Source organism: Tursiops truncatus, chromosome 3 (assembly GCF_011762595.2).
Source record: "Tursiops truncatus isolate mTurTru1 chromosome 3, mTurTru1.mat.Y, whole genome shotgun sequence".
NCBI classification, from domain to species: Eukaryota; Metazoa; Chordata; class Mammalia; order Artiodactyla; family Delphinidae; genus Tursiops; species Tursiops truncatus.
Window position 1 is genome coordinate 47927828 of NC_047036.1, and position 27993 is coordinate 47955820.

At 42.6% G+C, this 27993-nt stretch overlaps 2 protein-coding genes across 7 annotated transcripts in view; one reads left to right on the plus strand and one right to left on the minus strand.

Annotated features, from left to right (window-relative positions):
• Nucleotides 1-20969, plus strand: part of NDUFAF2 (NADH:ubiquinone oxidoreductase complex assembly factor 2) — a 342196-nt gene extending 321227 nt beyond the window's left edge. Inside the window, exons 9-10 of the mRNA XM_073802142.1 lie at nt 11724-11807; nt 16581-20969. The gene's annotated coding sequence lies outside the window, so the exon portion shown is untranslated. The remainder of the gene's footprint in view (nt 1-11723; nt 11808-16580) is intronic.
• On the minus strand, nt 37-27944 carry LOC109549114 (uncharacterized). 6 transcript variants are annotated; one of them, XR_012330699.1, is made up of 3 exons: nt 5235-5691; nt 4845-5018; nt 37-4707 (listed from the first exon to the last, which is right to left on the minus strand). XR_012330699.1 is itself a non-coding variant. In XM_019930000.3 (3 exons), exons 1-2 carry the CDS (start codon nt 27746-27748, stop codon nt 13474-13476), a joined length of 675 nt encoding a protein of 224 aa, XP_019785559.1. In that variant the 5' UTR covers nt 27749-27814; the 3' UTR covers nt 4968-5018; nt 13447-13473. The 6 variants fall into 6 exon arrangements, 3 of the variants coding, with proteins under 3 accessions (XP_019785559.1, XP_073658239.1, XP_073658238.1); XM_019930000.3 differs by lacking the exons at nt 37-4707; nt 5235-5691 and adding exons at nt 13447-13525; nt 27126-27814 and having other exon boundaries at nt 4968-5018; XM_073802138.1 differs by lacking the exons at nt 37-4707; nt 4845-5018; nt 5235-5691 and adding exons at nt 12138-12155; nt 13447-13525; nt 27126-27814.
• Between the last annotated feature and the right edge of the window lie 49 nt (nt 27945-27993).

Here is a 27993-nt window from a genome sequence, read left to right on the forward strand (position 1 = left end):
ACTACTAGTCTTTTACTAGCACAAGAGTAAAGCACAGTAGTTACCAGTGCTTTATTGGTAATTATAAGCCTCCAAAAGTCTCAACAAGTTGACCATACACTACCTATGTACAAGAACATATAGTGTGGCCTCCAGTGATAATAATGAAAGGAAAGAATAAATTTTGGAAATTCTTTACATGGTTTGTCATAAAAATTAATCAGTCCAAACCCCCGAATTGTAAAGACAAGTTTTGAAGGGTTAAGAGATGTGCTTCAAAGAGCTGTTTCCTTAATATGAACTTTGTGAAGATCATTAAAATCTTTTAAAGTCACACAACATGTAAGAACACCTCAGGCTCACAAGGAAGGTTGTGGAGCTTAGGGTGAAAGCCTCTGCTGATGATTTTTTTTCTAATTTAATTTTTATTTTATATTGGAGTATACTTGATTTACAATGTTGTGTTAGTTTCAGGTGTACAGCAAAGTGATTCAGTTATACGTATACATATATCTATTCTTTTTCAGATTCTTTTCCCATATAGTTTATTACAGATTATTGGGTAGAGTTCCCTGTGCTCTACAGTAGGTCCTTGTTGGTTATCTATTTTATATATCATAGTGTGCATATGTTAACCCCAAACTCCGAATTTATCCCCCCACCAACCTTTTCCCTTTGGTAACCAGAAGTTTGTTTTTGAAGTCTGTGAGTCTGTTTCTATTTTGTAAATAAGTTCATTTGTATCATTTTTTTAGATTCTACATATAAGTGATGTCATATGATATTTGTCTTTCTCTGTCTCACTTACTTCACTCAGTATGATAATCTCTAGGTCCATCCATGTTGCTGCAAATGGCATTACTTTGTTCTTTTTTGTGGCTGAGTAATATTCCATTGTATATATGTACCACATCTTCTTTATCCATTCCTCTGTTGATGGACATTTAGGTTGCTTCCATGTCTTGGCAATTGTAAACAGGGCTGCAGTGAACATTGGGGTACATGTATCTTTTTGAATTATGGTTTTCTCCAGATATATACCCAGGAGTGGGATTGCTGGGACATATGGTAGCTCTAGTTTTAGTTTTTTAAGGAACCTCCAAACTGTTCTCCATAGTGGTTTGTACCAATTTACATTCCCACCAACAGTGTAGGAGGGTTCCCTTTTCTCCACACCCTCTCCAGCATTTATTGTTTGTAGACTTTTTAATGATGGCCATTCTGACTGGCGTGAGGTGATACCTCATTGTAGTTTTGATTTGCATTTCTCTAATCATTACTCTGCTGCTGATTTCTGATGCTGACTGGGAAAGAGCAATTCCCAGGAAGAACCCAGCCGCACCTTGGAGTAGTGCTGCCCTCATAGGCAAATCTCAGCTTTGCCACACCTGCTGAAGATCTGGCTTCCATTGGTGGCAGGGTTGTCCCTGGAGTTCCTTCTCAGAGGTAAGCAGGGGCATAGGTGTCCCAGTCGTGTTACTCCGTGAGCTGCACTGTGAGGGCATCCTCAGAGCACTCCACTTTCCAATCCCATGCCCTTCCACTGAACGAAACCCTGCAAACATGAATGCCTATCGGGAGCAGAACATGCTGCCGTCCCACTGCCACTCTGCTGTTTATCTGCCTTTTTCCTCTTGTTTGGTCTCCTTCTAATTATTGGGCTATCACCTCCAACTCCAGGGAGCCAACACGTATTTTATTTTTCCAATCTGAAGATGAATAAGGAGTCTATCTTCTCTAGTCTGATGCACAAGATGAACTTTCTCAACTCATCCTCCTCAAGGAAAAGAAGTTGTTGGGTGAGTCCTGTGTGTGTTTCAGTTTATACACGTCTTAGAAATAGCATATGCACACACAGATGCAGGGCCCCCTCTCTCGGGAAGCCTTTGCTCCTTTTACGTGTATCAAGTGATATAGAGGTTGCCATGGTTAGTATCTCTGTTTTGCTCATAGTGTTGGGGAAAAAGCACCCGAAATGGGCATATTGCAATTTAGAAAATTCCCTGGGTACTTTTAAAGCACTGGATCACAATGTACATTTTTTTAAGTGTCGTCAATGACAGCATATTGGTTGTCGTTTTTTGAACACTTCTTTGTGGAAGGACTCATCCATACCTGGATCGCTGTTTCTGTTTTCTTAGATGCCTGTTTGTTTCCCACATTGAGGATTCATTTGGGTTATCTCAGGCAAATCTACGGACAAGGGTGGGAGGAGGATGAAAATCGGGGAGGGGTGGCGGTCAACATGGGAAAGGGATGAGAAAGGCAAGCTTGGACATTTAAAAGTGTCAATCATTCTTACTCGTTTCCTGGGTCTGCCACCTTCTGTCTGTTTGACTTTGGGACCCTGTCTTCCTCAGTTTCATCATCTGTAAAACGGATAACAGGGCCAACTTCGGGGAGTTGTGAGGTGTAACAAGTTACTATTTAAGTGTTTAGAGTGCTGTCTAGCACATAGAAAGCATTCACTAAATGTCCCCATCCTTATTCATACTTCAGTCAATACATAAGGTGTTGGGGGCTGGGCCTTTTGAAGGAGAATGATTCTTCATATCAACACCACCATCACACATTATTGAAATATTTTGGTGTGAATGGGGCCAATTGACACCCAAACTTCCCCTCCACTGCTGTCTCCTCTCCTCTCTCCAGGTTCAGTAAGTTCCTTTATCTACTCTAAATCACAGATAACTTATCAAGTTACTGCTCCCGGGGGAATCTGTATTTTAACAAAGATCAAAACCTTAAGTGAAAAGGTGTCTCTTGGTGGAATTTCAGAAGGTGAGGGTGGAAGGAGGTTTTGAAAACCCTTCCAGTCACACCCCAGGTGTGGTTGCTTCAGATGTCTACCAGTAGAAGCTGACTCTGGCAGGAAGTCACTTGCACTTTTCACTAATTGAGGTCCTGCGCTCCTGAATCTTGCAATCTAAAAAAGAGAACTTTGATCCAGAGTGATAATAGACCAAGTAAGTTACCCCTCTGTCCAGGTATTGGCTGGGAGGTGGAGGGGGGACAGTCAGGTGGCGCAAGAGCTCTTGTTGGGCTTCAAGAACTTCACAGTTTATTGGAAGGGACAAAACACATCAGATGGTGATAAGGAAATGTGTGTGAGTAAAAGGAAAAGAGGTGTGTTGACAGAAGACAGCCTGAGGAGTTTATAGAACAGGAACGTTTCTCAGGAACTTGAATGCGTTGGAGGTCTTTCGAAAGGGTTAGGATTACACTGCCTGGAGGCTGAGGTATGGCCTGGAAAGTGACTTAGCCCAGCCCTTCCTGGCTGGATGATTAACTGGACGATCTAGCACAGGGATCTTCACTGGAGAGAAACGGGAGCTCAGTATTGATGATTCATTCTCATCTACTTGACATCATTTTCAGATTTTCATTTAACTTTTCCCTTCCACATCAGATACCCCTAATTCTTGGGTGGTCTGCCACACCACTTCCTGCCAAGTCCCAGCTACTTTACTCTAGGTGGAGGGCTGGGGTACTGGATCTTATTTCAAAAGAAGAGAGGAAATTGAAACCAGAAAGTCTTTGTGATGAACTTTAAGAGATTCTTTTTTTCCTCCAATACAGGTTTCCCAAGGCTGCTGTCTCTAGCTTAGGATATGGTCCCTTCTTTCCTTTCTTCCTTCCTTCCTTTCTTTCTTTTCTTTCTTTCCTTCTTTCTTTCTTTCCTTCTTTCTTTCTTTCTTTCTCTTTCTTTCTTTCTCTCTTTTTCTCTCTTTCTCTTTCTTTCTTTCTCTCTTTCTTTCTTTCTTTCTCTTTCTTTCTCTCTCTCTCTTTCTTTCTTTCTTTTTCCCTTTCTTTTTCCTTCTTTCTTTTCTTTCTTTCTTTTTCTTTCTTTCTTTTTGTGAGAGTTAACCATTCAAAATGGAAATCCTTTTATAATTCGATCTAGTTATGCAAACATAGCCCACTGATGTTACCAAATAGAGATTGGATGCAAATAACCCACTCAAGCATAACATGGAATAATTAGAAGGAGCTAAAGCAAACTGGGTTTCTCCCCACCACCCTATTACCTCATAAGAATTCCTTCCATTTGGAAATGAGCAAGAGGAAAAGAAAAAAAATGGGACTATTAAGACGTTTCAAACGGTCTTAAAATGACAGCAATAGAGTTGCTTAGATCACACAAGATTGCCATGTAAACAACTGAAGTAACTTCACAGTTATGTGAAATTAGGCATGCATCCCTAAGAAAGGTTCAGTCCCTCCATCTCATGAAGGCTAAATTAACTACCTCAGGAAATCAGATCCCAAATGGAGGTCACTGAGTCAGTGATTCATAGCCAGGTGTGCAGAAGACCAGGTTCTCTGCAATTCACGAAATAGGGCGTCACTGAATACAGTGAAATGTTATGACATTCCCTGGGGCACTGACTGTTTTAACTATGCTGGATAGACAGCCAAGCAGTTGTTGGGTGAGGCCTAATACGAGGAATCCTAGAATGGTAGTGGTATTGCCATTTTCTGTAGAGAAGAAAGTTTCTGTTGAGTAAAAGGAGGTAGGTAACATAAACCAGTTCACAGCACGTCCTCACACCTCTGAACTGGCTACCATTACTGTCTGCTTTTCTCAGCACGCCATTGCCTTATGAGTGGCTGTTTGATCAAGAGGCTGAAATCTTGACTGGTGCGGTGGGTCAGATGTCCTTTTAGAATCATTCTTGATTTTTAAAGCTTTTTTTTTTGCAGGGTCCAGGACTGGGCCCTGTGAACCTTCATAGGTGGCAGAGAATGAGAAGAAAAATTGGGAAAAAAAAGAGATAGCAATACTTCACGTTAGGGAAACCCTCCAGAGAAACATTTGAGTGAAATCTTCCCGATTTAGCTCTGTGACTGAATTAGACACAAACCAAGAAAGGTCCAGAAGGTCCTCAGTAAATGTTGGTAGAGTGAATGTTGACCAAAACCCTGAAGCTCCTTCCATGAGATTCTCCAGAGCTTCGATGTTATTGACACGATGTTCTTTCTAAGGTGAACCTCAGTCCCTTCTCCAGCACCTGCAGCTTATTTTCTCTCTTCTTACCCTGAGGAAAAACACGGAAGATGCTGATATTGTTGTTCTATGTCTCTGTTAAATTTGCACATATGAAACCCGCCCTCAATTTTCCATATTGTGGACTAAATAACCCCAATTTTGAAAGCTTTTCCTTCAAAAAGGCAATTTCACAAACATTGCCGTGTGCCCATCTTAAGAATTACAGGTGTTTAGAAGTAACTTACATATGACCATATAGACATACCCACACTGAGATACATAATGTGCTTCATTTATAAAGGTCCCGTTTCCTGTTGAAATCCCTGCATCCTGGGCAGTTGGTGGCAGTGCTGTAGGCTTCTGTTTCTTCTCTCGAGCCCAGAAGGAGGTGATAGCTGATGAGCTAGACTTACAAGATGCAGCCCCATACTGATTAAACGTCCATTTTCTTGAGGAAATGGCTGACAGAAGGAGGATAAAGCTGTGAGGAAGCTTGTAGCAATTTCCCACATCTACCACCACCAGTGAGCTTAGAGCAATTGTTAGCAAAACAATGGCTGGAAAATGTACCAGGGAGAAAATTAAGAAATGACAGACCTGCTTCTAAAAAGTAAGAATAAAGTTTCTTTTGTTAAGTTTCTCAAAGCAGAAAGTTTCCCTTTAGCTAGATATATCATCCAGCTGTGGCACCTGGGCAAGGAAGGTGACCAGGCAGCATGGGCTCCAGTTATCTGTGTGCAGGCTCTGACCTGAGCGGCCACTGCCCAGATGGAAACACAAGCTCGGGGCTCTCTACTGGGGAAGAGAAGCATGGTGCTGGCCTTAAAATCCTAAAGCCACCTGTGAACCACGGTGTAGGTACTGATGGGGTAGAGAGGGTATGCAGGAGTATGGTGGTGAACAGAGAAGGCTGTTGCCTTTAAAGAGTAATGGAAAGGACTCTGGCTAGGGCTGTGCTTTCCAGCACAGTGGCCAGTAGCCACATGTGGGTATTGAGCACTTGCAGTGTGGCTGGTCTGACTGAGACGTGCTCTGAGTGTTAAATACGCACCAGAGCTCAAAGAATTAGTGTGAAAAAAAAAGAATGCAAAGTGCATCCTTTATCATCTTTAAGATGGACTACATGTTGAAATGATATTTTGGATAGATTGAACTAAATCAAGTAAATGATTAAAGGGAATGCTACAACATGAGGAAAGCTTGCAACACAATGCTAAGTGAAAGAAGTCAGACACAAAGGCCACACGTTGTACCATTCCACTTATATGAGATGGCCAAGAGGCAAAGCAACAGAGACAGAAGGTAGATGGTTGGCTGCTTAGGGCTGGGGGTTTTGGAGGGAAATGGGAAGTGAGTGCCGATGGGTATGGAATTTCTTTAAGCGGCGATGAAAATGTTCTAAAATTGATCGTGGCACTGGTTGTACAGCTCTGTGAATATACTCAGTTGTACACTTTAAATGTGTAATTGTATGGTATGTGAATTTTATCTCGATAAAGCTGTTTTAAATTAACAAATTTGGATGCAAAAATTTTTTTTTTACCTGTTTAAACTTTAAAAAAAGGTAGCTAGTAGGAAATTTTAAATTACATAAGTGGCTGGCATTATATTCTGTTGAACCTGCTGCGCTAAGGGGACTGAGGGTGAAGAAGCTGGGAAAGCCCAGGCTAGTGGTTCCCAAAGGGCTGATCCTAAACACCAGGCAGAAGAGCAGCCAGACGTGGTCACCGTTGGTTCAGGGCAAAGAGGAGTGAAGGGTGACGGAGAACCTAGCCTGGAAGGTTGGGGGGTTTTGAGGATAAGGAGATAACTCCAGGACTGGAGCCGGCCTCTGTACCAAGTGCCAGCATGGAACTGATGGCAGACCCCAATTCCTGGCCCCTAGACAAACAGGGGGCGCCGAGTTTGGTCACCTCTCCAGAACTCTTATCAGCCCGGCCCTTCACGAGTGGCTGCCCTGGCTACCTCTGACCCAGGCTGGCAGCCTCTTGGGCTGAGAGGGTCCACATCTTGACGCAACTGTAACGCATCTGCACACCTGGAACCCAGTCTTGGTGAGCTATGGCAGGCAGACCGGGGAGCTCTGGCCTTGTCCTGGGGGATGGAAACTTCTTCAAAGAATATTGCCAAAGGAGCTTGTTAGGTCTGCTTATGAAATGTCATAAACAAACCCTTGAGTCGGTCAGAGGCTGGATGCAGCATAAAGGGAAGCCTTGGGTGCTTTCTTGGCATCCTCTCCCCAACCCAGGTTTCTTTCCAATTCAGTTCCCCTCCCCCTCAAAAAAAAGCACAACAGTATTTCAAAGGACACAGCTCGTTGAATGATGGGTAAGGAAGCTACACTTAGGGCCTCCCAAAAGGAAGGATCCCATGACTTATCTCTGGAAACCAGAAAGATGATTGGACTGAAGGGTAGATTGGAGTGAATTAGCCAGATGAATTGAAACCCCAAAGGTCTAGTTCTGAAGGAGGGGGTCAGTGCCCTAGAAAGGAGAGAGGAAATGAAATATACTGTATTTGGCAGTGGCTATTTAAATGTTAAAATTGCAAAGTGAGAATTTGACCTTATCCTGTGTCTTATCCAAGCTATGTCCTGAAATTTGCTCCAGTAGTAAATTTAGTTAGTTTCTCTCATGACTGACTGTGTACCAGGTTTCAGAGGATAGGGTGGTGATCAGAGAAAACGCGGTGGACAAAGTTCATGAACGTAGGAGTATTATCTGGGCAGAGGAAGAGCTCCTGTTTTCTTGCTGTGATGAAGTAACAGCAGAAAGTTAACTGTTCATTGAAGGCTTGGGAGACATAGAGGTGAGCATCTTCTGTATGACTGGAAGCTCCTGAAGGGCAAGGTTATAAATTACTCATGTCTATATCTCCACCATAGGGACTGGCACATGGTAAATTCTCAAGGAATACTTGGAGCGTGGATGGTTGGGTGGATGGAGGGAGGGAGGGAGGGATATGACACAGTAGATAATTGATTAACAGTTCTGTTATGTAATGATTTAGTGTTTTGGGTGGTGGATGATGAGGAAGAAGAACTTGAAAGATTTCATTTATGTGATAGGGAAATAAATTCTGAAAGTGTTAAACTAAAACATATGATAGCATATTGCATATTTGGTTTTGTCAGCTATCTAGTTTTTCCAAACAGTGCTTAGACATGTTGAATAAGAGTGTGGGTAGAAAGGGGAAAAAATGCCTAGAATTACAGCTCATGGGCCTCCCTCTCTGGATCTTGGAAGACGCAAACCACTTAGGAGTGGACGAATGACTTAATGATGATGTTGTCAGGGCCCTCAGAATAAATATTGCCTTTTCCATTCCCACTGCTGGTACTACACAGTGCAGCTGGTGTATCATCAAGAGGCTGAGATCTCCTCATCCTTCTCTTCTGAGTCAGGCAGCATAAGGTGGTAAAAAAGTTGCTCAAGAATCATTTGAATCCTTCATCCCTTGTCCTTGCAAGGTGAGGTAATCCTTTCTGACCAAGGATCCTGTCCTATAAGTGAGTTGGCTTTTTGCGTTGGACAGTTAGCAACCTATATTTTAAGTCAAGGTATTTAAAAGTCAGGACACAGAAAGAGTTTCTATCTCCAGATAGTTCTATACCAGAGCTTAAAAGGCTCGTCTGGAATATTAGAGGGCAGGGAACTTCAAAGAAAACAAAACCATGTGTTATTTTCAGATTGAACTTAGATCTCTAAAAATTCCGTGAAACTCTCTTATGTGGGTCCGAGGCACGCCACTAATCGAGGTGGACGTGACCCTGGTAGGGTGAGCTGAGGAAGCTGGATTCTTTGAAGGAAGTAACTTTCTGTGATATCATGTCGGGGATGTGCAGGTGCAGCTGGGTGGGAGCCTTTGGCACCAGGACTCCCTGTAATGGGTCCAAATCCCTGGTGCCCATACTCCTTGACCCAAGTCACTTCTGCTCATGAACCTGTACTGTGACCCACAAGCAGCCAGCAGCGGCTGAAAGGAAACGATGTGGCAACTGTGTCCGAAGACGATGCTTAAATGTTGGAAACAAAAGAAAATCCATTTAAAAATATGCCGTTGTATTTTACAGAGGCTCTGCAAGATTTAGAAAGCATGTTTAGCATTCCAAGTATGCTCCCTTCTGTGTCTGTAGAGACTGGCTCTGAGAATGATTTTTTTGTTTATTTAACATTTAATCAAAAGAGACACGGACCCCACCAGCTTTTGAAGAATAGCTTCAGTAGCAGTGCCTCTTTGCATTTAGTTTGAGGAGAGAAACTTCAACCATACGGAGAATTTGGTGTCTGTAATACGTACTAAAAGATCAGCTGGTCTAACTTTACAGGGCTAATAAAAGGGAAGAATTTTCCTGTGCTCAGGTCTTTTATGAATTATAAATAACCATTCACTTTGGAAGATAGCACATCATAAAACTTTTTTTCACAAACATGCACAAATCCATTTTAAGATCCAAGAAAAAAGATGTTCAGAAGTCTCAGATGTACTCAGTTTTGATTTCGTGGGGAAACATATTCTTTTACCATATGGATGCTTTTAAAGGGGCCTTCAACTGGGGCTCAATAATGACACCCTAGTGGCTAAATAAGGCATTTCTTTCCTTCTAACATTTCCCTGTTATTAAAGGTGGAAAAACCTTCCTCAAATAGCATACTATTAGAGTGCTTTAGGGGCTATCCTGGGAATCAAGGTTATGTGTCTGCTCCAGAAATACCGTTGTCTGTAATTATCATTCCCCAGTGGTTCTGAGGATGCAGTCTTGGTGCTTTCATTAACTTCTTGATTCTACAACTCTGAAGCGCTTGCCGGCTCTTGATACTCAACATTTTACAGTAGGAGGTTTTTTTGTGTGTGGTTTTCTTTTTAGGGTCACAGGTCTCTCTCCCTCCCTTCCTCTCATAATAACCATTTCCTGGCTTCTTTTGTCTGCTACAATAAAAGGTATGAAAGACTAGATTTAAAAAGAAAAAGAAGTCAGATGTGAGATTCTTACAAACCCAAGGCTTCATCTTCTGTATTTATAATCTAATATGAATATTAAAAGATGGAGTATTTAGATCTAACAAACAACTGAAGAGGGTCCATGAGTAAGGCTAGCACATTCATTTTCTTCCCCCAACACTTTACTGTGAGTGTTTCCAAATATACACAAGATTTTACACAGCATTTTACAGTGAATACCCGTATACCCACCATTTAATTGTAGAGTCTACCATTAACATTGTACTACCTTGCTTTATTGCATATCTGTACATCCCTCCTCCATTAATCCTTCTTATCTTCCTCATGCCTTTGAAAGTAAATGGGGGCTTCCCTGGTGGCACAGCGGTTGGGAATCCGCTTGCCAATGCAGGGGACACAGGTTTGAGTCCTGGTCCGAGAAGATCCCACATGCCGCGGAGCAACTAAGCCTGTTCACCACAACTACTGAGCCCGCGCGCCTAGAGCCTGTGCTCCGCTGCAGGAGAAGCCACCGCAAGGAGAAGCCCGTGCACCACAATGTGGAGTAGACTTTGCTCGCCGCAACTAGAGAAAGCCCACACGCAGCAACGAAGACCCAATGTAGCCAAAAAAAAAAAAAAAGAGTAAATGGCAGGGAGTTCCCTGGCAGCCCAGTTGTTAAGACTCTGTGCCTCCACTGCAGGGGGCACAGCTTTGATCCCTGATGGGGAAACTAAGATCCTGCGTGCCACAGGGCATGGCCAAAAAAAAGTAAATGGCAGGCATGAACCAAATTCCACCTAAAAACTTCAGTTTTATATTTACTTTTTTCTTCTGATGTAAAATTTATATATAATAAAATATAAAACCTTAAGTGTATACTTTCTGAGTTTTGTGTACCTGAAGTCCTGTTAAGACACAGAACGTCACCATTGCCCCAGAAAGTTCCCTCCTAGTTTCCTGTCAATCCTTGCCCCTACTCCCCTTCCCAGAGGCAACCACTGTTTTGATTTTTTTCACTACAGATTAGTTTTGCCTATTCTAGAATTTCATATAAAAATGGAATCAAATAAAATAAACTCTTTCGAGTAAGACCTTTTTCACTCAGCATACTGTCTATGAGATTGAGTCACGTTATTCTGTGTGAAAGTAGTTCATTCCTTTGTATTGTTGAGTAGTATTCCATCGTGTGACTATACCACAGTTTGTATGGTCGACCATTCATCTGTTCATGGACACCTGGGATGTATCCAGTTTTTGGCTATTGTGAATAAAGCTGTTGGGAACATTTTTATACAAGCTTTTTTATAGACATATGCTTTCATTTCCCTTGGGAAAAACCTACTTGCATAACTGGTAAATCACAGATGTATGTTTAGTTTTTTTTTTTTAATTTTTATTTTATATTGGAGTATAGTTGATTAACAATTTTGTGTTAGTTTTAGGTGTACAGCAAAGTGATTCAGTTATACATATACATGTATCTATTCTTTTTCAAATTCTTTTCCCATTTAGCTTGTTACAGAATACTGAGCAGAGTTCCCTGTGCTATACAGCAGGTCCTTGTTGGTTATCTATTTTAAATACAGCAGTGTGTACATGTCAATCCCAAACTCCCAATCTATCCCTCCCCTCCACCTTCCCCCCTGGTAACCATAAGTTTGTTCTCTAAGTCTGTGAGTCTGTTTCTGTTTTGTAAGTATGTTCATTTGTATCATTTTTTTTAGATTATGCATATAAGCGATATCATATGATATTTGTCTTTGGTGTATGTTTAGTTTTTAAAGAAACTGCTATTCCTTTTTCAAAACAGATGTTCCATTTAATATTCTCACCAACAATGCATGAGAGTTCCAGTTGCTCCGCATCCTAGCTTGCATTTAGCGTTGTCATCCTGGTGAGTACGTGGTGACATCTCATTGTGGGTTTAATTTCCATTTTCCTAATGACTAAGAACACTGAACACGGCACCATGTGCTTATTTGCCATTCATACATCTTCTTTTGTGAAATGTCTTCAAATCCTCCATCCATTCAAGCAATTTTTTTGTCTTTATTACTGAGTAGGAGTTCTCTATATATTGTGGCTATCAGTCCTCTGTCAAGTTTATGTTTCACAAATATTTTCTTCCAGTCCATGGCTTGCCTATTCATTTTCTTAATGGTCTCTTTTGATGAGAAATTTTTAATTTCAACGAAGTCCATTTTATCAATTTTTTTCTTTTATGGTTATGGCTTTCAGTGCCCTAAACAAAGCACATTGATCTTAATAAATGGTGTTCCTAAAATCTATTGTAGGCTCAAGGAAATTCAGAGCTTCACTGGGCTCATTGTAATAGCTGTTTTTGCCTAAAGAAACATCCGCTTATGTACACATTGGGAACAATTAAGGAAAACCTGGTGATCTGTCAACACTCACTCTCAAGAACATCCCAGAGAATGAAGCAAAGTCTAGATCTCCCTTTCCACTGTGCTTTTTATAATAACAAGCTTGTTTTGACGGCTGGAAAGAGTCACAACCAATAAAACCACCTGGTCATGGCCTTGTTATGGAGTCAAGTCAGCCCTTCTGCTTATGGGCATCATAAGTGGCTTTTTATAAATTAATCATACGTTATTGAAAAATCACATCTTAAATGGGTTGAATGTACAGCATGGATGCATGAAGAGTCTTCCCCAGAAGGCTTTAAAAAAAAAGAAAAGAAAAATCCACAGAGAGAGTCAGGTGTGAGCGATGGCATGGGGTAAAATGAAGAGCAGACTGAAAGGGGGAATAGTGGGCAATGAGAAAAGCAGGACTTGGAGAAACAGAGAAGCTGAAAGGACTCTTCCCACCTGTTCTTAGGCTGCACACTGAGTCTTTCCCCAAGATTTTACCCCTGACTCTTTGCCAACTGTTCTGCTTGTCAGTGAAGCTGTTTGATTTCTCCCTTTGTTTCTCGTTTGGACCAAAGGGACACTCAATACGGACATGACATTTTGAAAACTAAAGTCACATCGTTTTCACCCTATCTTCATTGTTGTTCTGGCCTACTTTCTCTTAGACATTTTCTTGAGGGTGCAGGCTGAATGTGGTCTTTCAAACTTCATGTCAACTCCCTTGCCTGTCTCTCCCTTTTTGATTTCATCTTCTCCCAATGATCGTTAATGTTCTACAACTGCTTATTTAGTTGTGGGTTATCCCAGGCCTTTTGCTTCTACTTTTTATCATTAAACAAAATTTCCCCTCTATTAGAGATGGTGATTCAGAAAAAGAAAGGGATGTAGGTTAAATGGATGACTTTTACTGTTTGATTATAGGTTGAAATTAGCAGTCAAATTTTTGTTTTTCACTGATCCAGTAGGTTTTTATAACCTACCATTTTGGTTTCTGACTATATGATTCTCACTGGAAGTTGTCTTGAAATATAAACTGTGGAGAGAGAACATCAATTTGCAAAGCCCTGGGCAGTGCTAACCCTGGAGAATATTCACCGATGACTGTGTGGGTGTGCCTGCCAGGCCAGAACAGGATCTAGGAGAACTTTCCCAGCTTACCTGCCTGTCTTCATCCAATGACTTTGATTATGAAGAGTAGCTGTGGGTGGTAAGTTTTTCTGGTCTCCTGGATCTGTTCCTGAAGAGAGCAGATAAGGTCAGAATGAGAGAAAGCTAGGTTCTGAATTAGAAAAATTCAGGACTTCAGAGCCTCTGAATAATAAAGCTATGCCCTAAGTCATTAATACACAAACATGATTGAAATAATCAGAAGGGAGAAACAAATAGGGTTAAAGTCACAGGGCCACATGATAAATTATGCCTGGCTATGCAAGTGGGTTAAATCACTTCCTAAGATGTTGCCAACAGCACAAATATCTGCATTTAGCCTCACATGCAGCAACAACAACAAAAAAAAAAAAACCAAAAATACTAAGTTTCTTCCCCTTTGGAAAAGCTAGATACTGCTATTATAGTGTCTCCATTAAGACATGGGAGGATCTTGGGTAGAGTGAGCTAGGTGGGTCCCACTGGTCTGTGTGGGTAGAGTTAAGTGAGGAGCTTGGTGGAAAGGCTTGTGAAGCTGTACTTTCTGTAAAGCAGTCCTGTTGCCAATCCTCCTCACATTCATTTTCTCCTCATGAATATTCTTTACACCAATTGAAGTGGAAGGTGAAATGGTCCAAAACTCAGTCGTGGAAGCTTATTCTTTTTTCTCATTTTGAGTTACTTCAAAATGTATATAAAGTAGAATGCAGAATCCTGAAACACTGTTTCAGTCTGAAACTAAGCTCAAGCTCCTTGGCTTGAATGTAGGGTCCCTCATGAGCAGAAGAGTCTGAGTTAGAAAGGGGAAATGAATAATAGGGGATGGGACCCATGGGAAACATACATTGATGTACCTTCTTTCATTCTCTTCCTTCTTTCTTTCCTCCCTCCCTTCCTTCCTTCCCTCCCTTAGTATTCTTGCATGGCTGCTCCATCTTTCTAAGGAACAGGTCTGAGAGCAAAGGGAGAGGCATGGCATGGAATGGAAGAAGACTAAAAAAAACTTTTCTTGTGACTGAATAGAAACTGACAATAAAAATGGTAAAGTTCAGGGACTTCCCTGGTGGTTCAGTGGGTAAGACTCTGCGCTCCCAATGCAGGGGGCCCGGGTTCGATCCCTGGTCGGGGAACTAGATCCCGCATGCCTGCCGCAACGCAACTAAGAGTCCGCATGCCGCAACTCAGAAGTCTGCGTGCCAAAACTAAAAATCCCGTGTGCCGCAACTAAGACCTGGAGCAGCCAAAATAAAATTAAAAAGATGTTCCATAAAATTTAAAAAAATGCTAAAGTTTGGTGATTATATTGATAACTGAATGGAAAATCAGTACTATACAGAAGCTTAACTTATCTTTCAGGCAAGATAATTCTGTTTGCTTTTGATGTATTGCCAGAGTTCTGCAGGAACATCTGGCTGACTGGCAGTTATGTCTTCTGAAGGGAGGGTTCAGCTGCTGCTACCATCACACTCTAACTTCCCTTAGTACCATAAGGTTTATCTGAATCTCAGAATATCTACGATCATGCAAGATCGAAATTTCCCTTCGAGCCAATGTTTGTCTTTCATTTGTTTCCTAATTAGCATTCAGGTTTCAGCCCAAGAGTTCACTGCCAGAGGCATAACGTCTCCCTTGGTGGTGACCCCTGTTGTCATCCTTCTATAGTGAATTCATAGGACTGTTCTCTGATTTTCAACTTCGCTTTGTGGTACTAGGTCTGTGAATGTTTAGTTGACAATACGTGCGCGCCTCTCTCATTTCCTGTTTTTAAGGGCTGCACTTAATTTATTTGAAAGGGTGGAATATTTTAAATTACAATTCAGCAGTTTTACTAAGGAAGGCTGTAAAACACAATGAGCAAGGAGTTTTACTTCCTCCTTACAATTGCTACTGCCCTGTTTTGAAATCTTGATATCCTCCAATCAGTGGGAATGACCTTAACTTAGGCTGTAACATTTTGAAGAGCAACCACGCCATGGCTGGAGCTGTCGAGGGGCATGGGACTCCTGCACACCCTCATTCCATTTTTCCAGACGCCTTGTTTGTACCCGGAATGTGTCTGCCTGTGCTTGATACTGCTCTATCGTGTTGAGTCCCCCTCCCACAGGCACAGCATTTGGATTGGTTATGGAATACAGTTGCTCAGCCAATCAAGTGTAACCTTTCTCCTGCAACCCTAGCAACACCTGACAATGGTCATTGACAAATGTTGAGAGCAAACCTGACCAATCCAACTAGCCACTGACAACGGTCCCCGTCCAGGGCAAACAGGGCTAGCCCTGCCCACAGAGCACTTTGTGTGGCCAGAGGAGATAGTGGTTTGTGCCAGACCTGCAAAAGCAGAACCTGCACGTGGGAGCACAGGCTTGCACCCAGCACCCTACCCCGATTCGCTGCCACTCTAGCCAAGCTGACATTAGTTGGTCAAAGCCAGCACTGGAGCTGGCGTCTGTGGGGTGTGGGAGGGTCTCATCATCTCTCATACTAACCTAACCCACACAGCAACCCACCCCCCATACCTACCAGTGTCTTTTCAGTGGTTGGAGAAAGAGCCCATATAAAACTTTGGCTCCAGGGTCACACTTCCGGCTCTGATGCTAATTTGGCCCTCAGGGCAGGGCCAGAGGAGCAAAATACCTGGCTGTGTCCCCAGTGGCACCTTTCCAAGCTTCCTGGCTATGTATTTTTACCTCCAAGCCTGACTCTGAACCCTGCTGGGGTACAGTTGGCCTGTCTGCCTCAGCTGCGGGCACACTGGGACACTCCTCAGGACACTGCTGGACCTGAATGAGCTCTCACTTCTCTCTGGAAGGCTCTGAGACTGAGGGACCTGTAGGCAGACCTGGGCAGAGGCTGGGTGGGGTGGGCTGGGGGCTGGGAACAGGATAAGAAAGGGGACCTGCCAAGAACATGCATAGACAATTCACAGGCAAATGCACGTTCCCACAAAGACATAATAGCTGTGTGTGTATGATGCCCTCCTGAAGTCCCCTTACACCATCATTCCTGTTAGTCTAGCCACCTTGAAGGCGTATTTCAAACTGTGGTTGAGTAATCCGCTGTGTGGTGATTAGCTGTTAATGAAGCTGAAAATACCTAAATCATCCAACAAGGAATCTGAATTAATTTTTTTATGGTTACCCTGCTAGACAAGTCGGTGTCACGACAAAGACAGACCTGGGGATATATGCAGACATTGGCACACACGGATAAACCTAGGCATGAGGAACAAAGGTGGAACAAGGTGGGAAAAAAAAAATAAAGAAAAAGGAAACTTCAAGGAGAGCCATGCGTTGAAGAGTGTGAAACCCAAGGTAACATTGTGAAATTAGTGAAGTTCATTCAGCAACCCCCTTCTTATTAGCACCACCCTATAGGGCCTGTCCTCAACTTAATTTTCCATGAGAGGTGGCAGAGGGATTGGCACTCGGTCACTTTAACTAATCCCTTGGGATTAAACATTGATAATGGCTTCAAGTCTTAGCCCTTGGGGGGATATCGATATTTTTCAAAGGGGGCTCATGAAGGTCCAAAAGAACTAAATCTCTAATGGTTGAATTGTAAATTGAGAGGAATAACTTTAGAAACTTGGCCTTGCTCAAACACACTTTTTTTTAAATTTTATTTTTTATATAGCAGGTTCTTATTAGTTATCTATTTATAGTTATATATTAGTGTATATATGTCAATCCCAATCTCCCAGTTCATCCCACCATCACCAGCCCCCGCCACCACTTTTCCCCCTTGGTGTCCATATGTTTGTTCTCTACGTCTGTGTCTCTATTTCTGCCCCGCAAACCGGTTCATCTACCATTTTTCTAGGTTCCACATACATGCGTTAATATAAGGTATTTGTTTTTCTCTTTCTGACTTACTTCACTCTGTATGACAGTCTCTAGATCCATCCATGTCTCTACAAATGACCCAATTTTGTTCCTTTTTATGGCTGAGTAATATTCCATTGTATATATGTACCATATCTTCTTTATCCATTTGTCTGTCGATGGGCATTTAGGTTGCTTCCATGACCTGGCTTTTGTAAATAGTGCTGCAATGAACATTGGGGTGTATGTGTCTTTTTGAATTATGGTTTTCTCTGGGTATATGCCCAGTAGTGGGATTGCTGGGTCATATGGTAATTCTATTTTTAGTTTTTTAAGGGGCCTCCATACTGTTCTCCATAGTGGCTGTGTTAATTTACATTCCCACCAACAGTGCAAGAGGGTTCCCTTTTCTCCACACCCTCTCCAGCATTTGTTGTTTGTAGATTTTCTGATGATGCCCATTCTAACTGGTGTGAGGTGATACCTCATTGTAATTTTGATTTGCATTTCTCTAATAATTAGTGATGTTGAGCAGCTTTTCATGTGCCTCTTGGCCATCTGTATGTCTTCTTTGGAGAAATGTCTGTTTAGGTCTTCTGCCCATTTTTTGATTGCGCTGTTTTTTTTTAAATATTGAGCCGCATGAGCTGTCAAACACACTTTAAGATAGAAGCCTCCTCTGGATATTCCTAAAGCCAGAATTAAGGCAAGAAAAAGTAGTCGGGATGGGATGGGGAAGTGCAGTGGGAAGCAGTCCATCAGATGGATGCTTTACAGGAGGATGACACCTTAGATGGAGAGGGAGAGGCAGCAGGCCAGCTTCCACACAGAAATGAGGCAGGAGGTAGTGTTAGAATCACCCATACCTGTCCTTCAGGGAACCTGGAAACTTTCTGGTGACATGAGATGTGGAAAATTACAACACAGGATATTATATAATGTGTTCAAAACCAAGTCTTATACAGCCATATATACACACATAGGTTCTAAGTTCAAAGTCTAAAAGCAATTAAACCATTCTTACAGGATGTAAAATTGTAGGGATATTTGCCTCTTCAGCAGATAAGTAAACTATCTTCTTCCTTTTCCAGATTTTTCAAAATATTCAGTTATTACTGCTCAAGTTTTCTGTGAAAGACTTATTAAGACTATAACTATTCAGACTACAGCTATTAAGACTACATACAGAACAACAACAAAAAAGAGGCAACATCTAATGTTTATTTCTTGCTCTGAAAGTTAAGAAATTTTTATCTTCCTCTGAAATAACGAAAGAAAAAATAAAATTGACAATGTGTATCGTACGGTTCTTCGTAACCTAAGTTTCCCATGTGTCAGGAAGAACTTATAAGATGTCTGAAGTGTTATGAAGATGCTTACGAGGAAAGAAGGTAAAGGTTCTCACTTAGAGCTAATAGTTCATGTTCAGCAGTTTGAACTTGTCTTAAGGATAAACCCAAGAGCCCCGGGAGAGGGCATAATGAATCTTTAATGTAACAGTTTGGAGCGAATATTTTTCCCCCTTAACCTCTAAGAGATCATTGTTTCCTCTTTCCATGGTAACCAGAACACTTGAAATTGCCAAAACTTGAGACAAAAACCAGAAAAATACAATTAACAGAAGACAAATGTTAAAGGGAGCATGTATCACAGTGTGGCAAACGTTTTGAAATTTGTTTGGAAAGATTTTCTTCTTATTTCTTTGCTTGGAATAAGGCCACAATGTCTAGAATGTAGTAGCAATAGCTTCATGGCATGCTGCTGCATGTTCATTGAATAGATTTTACTCTTTTCTTGAAAGGGAAGGAGAGACCCATGGGCCTTGGCAGAAATCAAGTGAAAGTAAAATGTTGGAAGCTGCTCTGCAGGCAGGTCATGATGTTAACCACAATGAGAAAGCCAGTCTGGCTGAAGTGCCCTTGCTCCCTCCCTTCCATGGAATGAACAAATACTTATTGAGCACCTACTATTTTCTAGGTAATCTGTCCTACACACAACTAAATGAAAAATTACAATTCTAGAAGGGCTTCTAGGGGAAGTACATGAACTACAAGAGTGTGTAACAAGCAGAGCTGACCTGTCAGAGCGGCCAGGCCTTCCTAAGGAAGTATGATTAAGCTGAGTAGGAGGAAACTAGGCAGTGATTGCTGGGCCTGGGGAGAGAGAGCATTCCAGGCAGTGGGAACTCTGGGGCAAAGGCGCTCTGGGGGAAGTGAGCCTCAAGTGTTCAAGGAACCGAAAGCAGGCGGGAGCAGTCTGTGTTGGCAGAACCCCAGAGAGTGAGGGGAATGAACCTGGGACAAGGCCAGCTGGAAAGGTGAGCACCAACCAGGTCATTCCTAATGCATAGCCTTGAGTCTTGCCAGGCGGGCTTGTTGAGGATTTTGTTCTCTATCCCTCCTCATTCCAGGGTGAACTCAAGCTGTAACAGGAAGGCATGACAGGCCCTTCTTGTATGTGATGTGGGAATGGCAACTTCTGGGTTATCTGAAATCTGTTAGGATATTGTCATAAATTCCAGATGTGAACCACCAAGCTTCAAAGGATTATAATTTTATAAAGACTTTAAACCTAAATCATACTCAAGGTATATTATTTTATGTACGATCATTCAACAGGCGCCTCAGAGCCATCATCGTGAATTTCAATTATCATCATGTATTAACCCCTCAGAAGCCAGAGTTTGACCATCTAATAACCTTCCCTTTATCTGCAACCTACCTGGAATCCAGGAAGTCTGCAAGAAGCTGAAGTAAATGTGACATAGACTGTGCATATTTTAACCATAGGGGATGTCCTCATTAAGAACTTAGTTGATTTTTATTTTACACACAATTCTAACAAGTGGGTTTTCTGGGTTCCAAAGCCACAGCAAATGGGAAGCAACAATTCAGAAAGGGAGGAGGAATGGGGTTATATGACAATAATTAAAAGTAACAGGGGACAGCACAACTGTAGAGGAGAAGACCAAAAAAACTGAGGGAAAAAAGACATAAAAACTAAATAAAAAGTGAAAGGAAGGAAGGACGAAAGGAAAGAAAGAATGAAAGAAGTCTAGAGTTGTTAGTTGTGGACAAACTGTCTTGCATGCCTTAGTAGCTCTTGAGGTCATCATTGTGTTTATAGTGAGACGCTATGCTTAAGAAGCCAAGGAAGTGCATCACATTAGATTTCTAGCCTACAGGGTTAAGATTTTTTTTAAAGTTTTGGTACTTAAGAAATAAATCTTCAGTTTTTTGGGGAAAATGTCTATTCAAGATGGTTCTTATAAAGGTTCTTATAACCATGGTTTTATTGTAGTGTAGTTCTGTGGACGTGTTAGTTAATATAGATTTCAGGTTGAAAAAATATCTGACATACGAGCTTTTGCTGAGACTGCTTCATTTCACAAGATATTTAATTCTGGGTTTGAACGAAGTCATTGGAAGTGACACTTTTCGTATCTGAATTGTCATGATGCTATTCTTGACAAGGAATGAGTTCTTGAATATTTAGAATATTGTAGGTGATAAAAATGTCCTTAATAAATACGTTATAAAGTTTGGCTTTCACATTTTTAACTTTAATTTTCATGCTTGTCTCTTAAAAGCAAATAATCTTTTTCTAGGCATAAGGTGCCCCCAAAAGTTACTTGGTTGTCTGAACTGTATGTCTTTACTTCCTCCAGATGGGAATGAGAATGAATAAAATACTGTTTGATCAGTTTGGAAAATGCTCATGCTGTATGTTTATGAAATGATTTGGGGGATGACATTATTTTCTGCAAATACATCCTTCATACATGTCAGAGCACGTTTTGACTCCCTAGAGAATATGTTCATACCATAGCATTTAATGTCTTCAATATGTTTTTCTCCTTCCATCTCACCTACCAGAGATATGTGCAAAGAGTGAACTGGTAGATTGATGCAATTTTGAGGAAATCATTAATTTTCTAAGTTAAGATTTTTCTATAGTGCTACTTTTTCAATGTTTAAAACTGGGAGTTATTTTTCCAGTTGACATAGGTAAATAAATGTGGAAGTAAATATTTTTTACGTTATTCAATTAAATAGTATTCTTGTGTCTATCTATCTTGTGACAAGCTTAACAAATACTTACTAAAAAGTTACAGTTACAAATAACCCAATCAAAAAATGGGCAGAAGCTCTAAATAGACATTTCTCCAAAGAAGACATACAGATGGCCAAAAAGCACATGCAAAGATGCTCAACATCACTAATTATTAGAGAAACGAAAATCAAAACTACAATGAGGTATCACTTCACACTGGTCAGAATGGCCATCATCAAAAAATCTACAAACAATAAATGCTGGAGAAGGTGGGGAGAAAAGGGAACCCTCCTACACTGTTGGTGGGAATATAAACTGGTGCAGCCACTATGGAGAACAGTATGGAGGTTACTTAAAAAACTAAAAATAGAACTACCATATGACCCAGCAGTCCCACTCCTGGGCATATACCTGGAGAAAACCATAATTCAAAAAGATACAAGCACCCCAATGTTCACTGCAGCACTATTTTACAGTAGCTAGGACATGGAAGCAACCTAAATGTCCATGAACAGAGGAATGGATAAAGAAGATGTGGTACATATATACAATGGAATATTACTCAGCCATAAAAAAGGAAAAAATCATTCCATTTGCAGCAACATGGATGGACCTAGAGATTATCATACTGAGTGAAGTAAGTCAGATAGAGAAAGACAAATAGCATATGATATTGCTTATATGCGGAATCTAAAAAGGGTACAAATGAACTTATTTACAAAACAGAAGTAGAGTCATGGATGTAGAAAACAAATTTATGGTTACCAGAGGTGGGGGGGAGGGATAAACTGAGAGATTGGGATTGACATATACATACTACTACATATAAAATAGGTAACTAATAAGAACCTGCTGTAGAGCACAGGGAACTCTACTGGATACTCTGTAATGGCCTATATGGGAAAAGAATCTAAAAAAAAAAAAAAGAGAGTAGATACATCTATATGTATATGTATAGCTGATTCACTTTGCTGTGCACCTGAAACTAACACAAAATTGTAAATCAACTGTACTCCAATAAAAACTTTAAAAAAAGTTAGTTTTTTTTAAAGGGGAAGGATTAAAAGCTATAAATAAATGTGGCATTTCCTATTTCTTTTGGCTATCACTAGGTTCTAAGTCATGTTGGAGGTTTGTTAAACATTCCGGTTCTGAGATGGTTTCATTTGATGCGATCTTCTCCACTGCACTTTGGATTGGAACGAATAGACTATATTTACACTAAAATATTTTTGCTAAAAATTAACAAGAGTAGATTATCTAATATTTAACAAAAGCAAACACTTTTTACCTCTAGAGGGGGGAATTATTGTCCAAATTACAAAATTTGAAGCAAATTAATTTATAAGAAAATTGCCAACCTGATTTTTTTGTATATGTTGAGATGTAATGATTTATTTTTCAAAAACCCAGATTGTAACTTTAAAGACTTTTGTCTTAACGGAATACACTGCTCTTAGACATAGGATGGAAAAGATTGGTTGGTTCATCAGTTGTTGAATACACTTTCTTATAGAAAATTCTAGAAAACCTGTGGGTAAGTGATAATGTGGCCGCTGAATTATGCATTATGATGTTTCCCAACTTGTCTTTTCTAAAGAATTATCCAGGGCATATATTAAAACAACAACAACAACAAAAACACAGATTCCAGATCCCACCCCAGCCCTCTCCAGGGGAGAGGTAAAGGAAATCTAAATTTTAAACAAGTACACAGGGCTATTCTTATAATCTGGGCAAGTTTGGGAAATACTGGATAATGGGAAAAGTTCTGGCTTTATCATCAGACAGCCTGAACTTGAATACCTGCTAGGCCAGAACAGAGCTGAATAACCTTTGATGAATTTCTTTGAGCCTCAGTTCCTTCATTCATTTCTTGTGCCAGGGCAGGGCGGGGAGAGGTGCTAAGGGGGACTGGGGACCAAATGAGTTACTGTTTATAAAAGACCTAGCACTGCATCTGCACCCACTCTCTAAACAATGATAATAGTGAAATATCAGTAGTTTCATTTTCTGGATTTTAACAAAGTTGAAATGGATCAAATTTTTCTCCTCTTCAAAGATAGAGCAGTGGTTTTAATGCCCACTTCTTATTTTGCCCAAGGATCTATTTGGTGGAAATGACTGACCAGGGAGATTCTTTTGGCACTTTCCCGTTATTGGACATTTTGTCCTGATAAGTGGCATCTCTAATATCTCTATTATCTCATTCTTTACTCTTTTTTTGGCACATAGAATTCTCTGTCATTCCACTGAAGGGGAGAATAAGCCTGATTCATAGGCTAACTATGCTATTTTAGGCTTTTTTTTCTCTCTAAATAATTTACTTATATCCCAGGGAACATAATTGGCTTTGGTTATAATATAAAAAGTATACCCCAATATAAAAGCATGGAAGTGGGAATAACTTTGTGTCCATCTTCAAATGACTTAAAGTTCCTTAGATCTAATCTAATTCTCACATCTTGGAATCTTCCTATTAATGGAAAATTATTCTTTTAATTAGCTGAGATGACTGGCAATAATGATCAGGCAAAGCCATTTTTTTCTTCTGCAGGCCTCCTCCTAAGTGCTAGGGCTGTGTGAAGTTCTTGCCACCAAAGGGTAGTTTTCAAACTTGACTGTAAAGAAGACTCACATGGGGAGTAAGTGAGTGTCAGTTTCTGGTTCCCAGCTCCAAAACTGTGTGCAGTGCTCTGGAGCACTCTAAGGATCTCTTGGAAAACCAGTGCTCCAGGAATTTGATACATCTCTATTGAATTTAATTCAAATTTTCATTCTTAAAGACAGGTAGAGATGCCATGACAGATGTGTAGACAGGACTCCACTGCTCCTTTCAAATAAATTCCTTAGCTATCCATCTATTGATGCATCCAACTGCAACAGGCCAGGTGATTGGTAAGGTGCTGGGGGAGAGGGTGTCTCTCCTCCTTGTGGCTATGAGTTTAGCTACTGGGAGTCCTGTTTATGAAGTCTGCCTAAGAGCCTAGCTCCTGACCACACCGGCCGATGTGGTGTGGTGTGATTTGATATGATGAGTCACTGCATTTGGGAAGCTGTAAACTTTTTGTACTTTCATTTCCTACCATTGCCTAATGGTAAACATTGAAGCATAACCAGAGGCCTCTAGCCCTTATGTGGTCCCTACAGTAGAGGGTTGTTTGAAAAGGGCAATTATAAGTAATTTAGTAACGATTTCTATGAACACCAGAAAAAAAAAACCACTGTAAATACCTCAAAAATGAGAGTGGCACAGTACCAGCCAAAGATGACATATTGTCACTTCTTCCTTGACTCATGAGGGTAGCTGACCTCTGGGGAGACAGAAGGCTTGCAGTGCAGTGCTGGGCACCTGGGATTACAGAGATGGCTAAGGCATAATCTCAACCCTCAGAGAATTTCTAACCAGGGAAGAGAGACAAGATGAATGGCTTGAGCAGGTGTAAACATAGCTGTGACACTCGGCAGAATGGTATAAGTGTAACGAGAAAGATCCAAAGCGTTACAGTGGCTCCAGGAGAGAGAGATCACATATCCAGGTGGCTTTTCCCAGAGGAAGCGGCATTGGAGCCAGTCCTGAAGGAAGGGTAGGAATTTGACAAGTTAAAAGGGAAGAGACAGTGTCTCTCTTACAGGCCACAGGAACATCTGGAGCAAATGTGCAGAGTGGGAAAGTTGGGATGACATCTGGGGAGCTGGGAGAGGTCCTGATGGGACCTAACAAAATTCCTGTTGGGGAACTGGAAGGTCTGCTACATTTTAGTGGAAGATTAGGCTGGAAAGTTGCGTTTGGTCAAGATCATATCTGAATTTGGACTTTTCCTAGTAGGTGGCAGGGAGTCATTTAAAGGGACTTGAGCAGGAGGGTGACACCATCAGAATTATACTTTAGGAAGCACAGCAGCTGGGTGGAGGAGGATTTGCAGGAGGAAAGGTTATACAGACACACCAGTGAGGAGGCTGTGCAGAGTGAAGAGGAGGAATAATTGACTGAGCGAGAGGGGCTGGGATAGATAATGCAGCAAGTAAACCTATATGGGAGTTGCAGGCAAACGCAAAGAGGAAAAAATCTTGGGGGCCTATGAACAGGTGGCAACAGTAATAACAATCTAGGGGAAGGAAGAGAGTCTGGTTTCCAGGGAAATGTGGTACTTTGGGTTTGAGGTGGCAATGGAAAAGGGAGCTGGCCACCAGGAAGAAATGAGTGAGCTGAAGCAGAGACCATGGTTGGGAGTTGGGAACAGTGGAAACTCTCCAAGGGGTGGGCCACTAAAAATGGAGACGAGGACCCTCATAGTCTATAGGGCAGGGTGTACCTTAAACAGTTGGGAGGAAGAGAAACCCCACGGTAAGGCAAAGAAAGATGAGTTGGAGACACTGAAGGGACAGGAGAGTGTCAGGGAAACCAGAGAGGAGGACAGTTCAAGAGGGAGGGTGTGGTCTCAATGTAAGAGACTGCAGAGAGGGAAAATGGGGTTAGGCTGAGGTGGAGGCTCTAGAGTCATCTTTGGACAGAGAGTTTAATGAAATCCCTCCGATGTAGGATGATGCCTTAAATCCAGTCTCTTTGGTTCAATACAAAATCAAGATCTCTAAACATTAGGCACCTCCAAAGGTGTCTACTTTCCTGTTCAGTATGAATTAACTTCTTCCACTAACACCACGTAGGACCCTGAATGAGTCACTTACCCTGTCTGGGGGTATGAGTTTTGTCATCTTTAACTTTCCAGTTCAGTGATTCTGTCTGTACCTGTATGAAAATTCTTTTGTAACCTACACATTACACAAGCCTAAGTCCTATCATGACTGTGTTTGAAGACAGAATGGAACCCAAATTTTACTTTTTGACTTACTTTCTTCTATCACCTATATTTTTTTAAAATTTAAAAACTTTTATTTTTTTAAGAAACCCCGAAATAGAACTGGAGGAAAAATCTTCCCTCTCGCTTTTGCCCATAAAGATAGTCTTCCAGTTTTCTGCCCAGGCCTTTTCCTAAGCATTGAGGAGGTGCCCAGAAAAATACCAGATGGATATACAAAAACATAATGTCACCAACATTTTCCTAACTAGTAAGGCAGCTATGGAAAGTCTGCCAGCATCAGGTCCCCTGGGGACCTGCAGCCTGGGGCTCGGTGAGGCCTGAAGAGGGGAAGAGCCAAGACCTGGAGCTCGAGGTCTTCGGGGCCGCGGCCCTGAGTGGGCGATTTTCTTTAAAACTCGGGAGCGCTCTTATCCCTTTAAATCCAGGCAACGAGGCGAGCAGGTGGGTATCAGCCAATAACCTTAAAAGATGCGAAAGTGTCAAAGGAGATACGTCTATCTTTTACAATAGCGACAGTTATCAGTGACAGGGTTTACAGGAAAAACAGAAAGCAGGGCAAAGAGTAAGGATGCCTCTAATGTGGTAATTAAGTCTGTGTTTTGGACCCAGATTCAACCGAGCTCTGGAGAGTGCGAAGAACAATGTCCGCGGCGTTTCGGGTTCAGCCGGGACTAGCCACTTCGCCTTCACCGGCGCCCTAGCCCCAGCAAGCTGGGCTCTCCGCTCGCCTGCCCCCCACGCTGCCTTGTCCCGGGAGGATGGGCCGTTCGGGCGCCGCCAGGGCGGCAGAGAGCGCGGCATTTCTCCTGAGCGCCAGGGCTCCCCGCAGCCCGGCGCCCAGGGCGGACGCGAGCTGCAAATCTAAGTGCGCACCGAGCGCGCTCGCAGCCACCGTCCGCCGCCGAGCGGCCCGGGCGCGCCGTCTGCAGACGGCTGGGCTGTGCGCGCGCGCCCGTAGGGTGTGTGCGCGCGCGCCCGTGGCGTGTGTACTCACAAAGGTGTGTTTGCTAAATCCACTTCCCGGGTGTGCCCTCTACCCCGAGGCGGAGCACCCCCGGGCCTGGAGCGGGATCTCTGCAGAGCGGCCGCTGGGGCCAGTTCAAGTTCCCCAGCTCCGCGCCGGCGGGCGGGCCGGCTTCTCAGCCCGCGGGGCTGAAGGAGCGCGAGGGCGGGGCGGCAGCGGCCAGCTCTAGACGCGCGTCGCACAGCTGCGGGACAGGTTCCGAGCGCTCTGCGCGTTTCCGGACACTTTGGCCGGCTCGGTATCCGAGACAGAGCGCACGCGGGGCTCGGGGCTGAATGCGCCGCAGCCAAGAGGGGCAGCGGAGCTGGTGCTCTTCTTCTCCGCCTTGGTCTGCAAAAGTGAACTGGAAAACAGCCGCCTAACGCAGCCTCCTCCCTCTTCTCCGGCACCGCAGCTCGGGCTGGGGGTGGGGGGAGCTCCTCCGGGCTGACTGGAGGGGAAGCGGGCGGCCGGACGGCCTCAGCCGCACCTCCTCCGCCTTCCTCACCACCCCAGTCCCCCGGGTTCCACGCCGCATTTCTTTGTTTTGAAAGCACCTCCTCCGCCCAGAGGCTTTTCCCCCGGCGGTCAGGCTGTGACGGGGGGTGGGGCATCGACCCGCGGGCCCCGCCCCCCGTTTAGCCCGGACCCCTCCCCTGTGCTCACCTCCCATCTCCCCTTCCCTCCCCGCTGCGACCCACGAGGCGCGTCCTCACTTGCTGGACATCAAAGGGAGGCTGGGAATTGGAGGGGGAAGTTGAGTAGGCAGGGGGCGCAGAGACCCACCCACCTTAGGCCAGGCCAGGCGGCCCGCCCCCTCCCCCGGGAACCCCGCCTGAGCCCCGCCCCCCGCGTCACA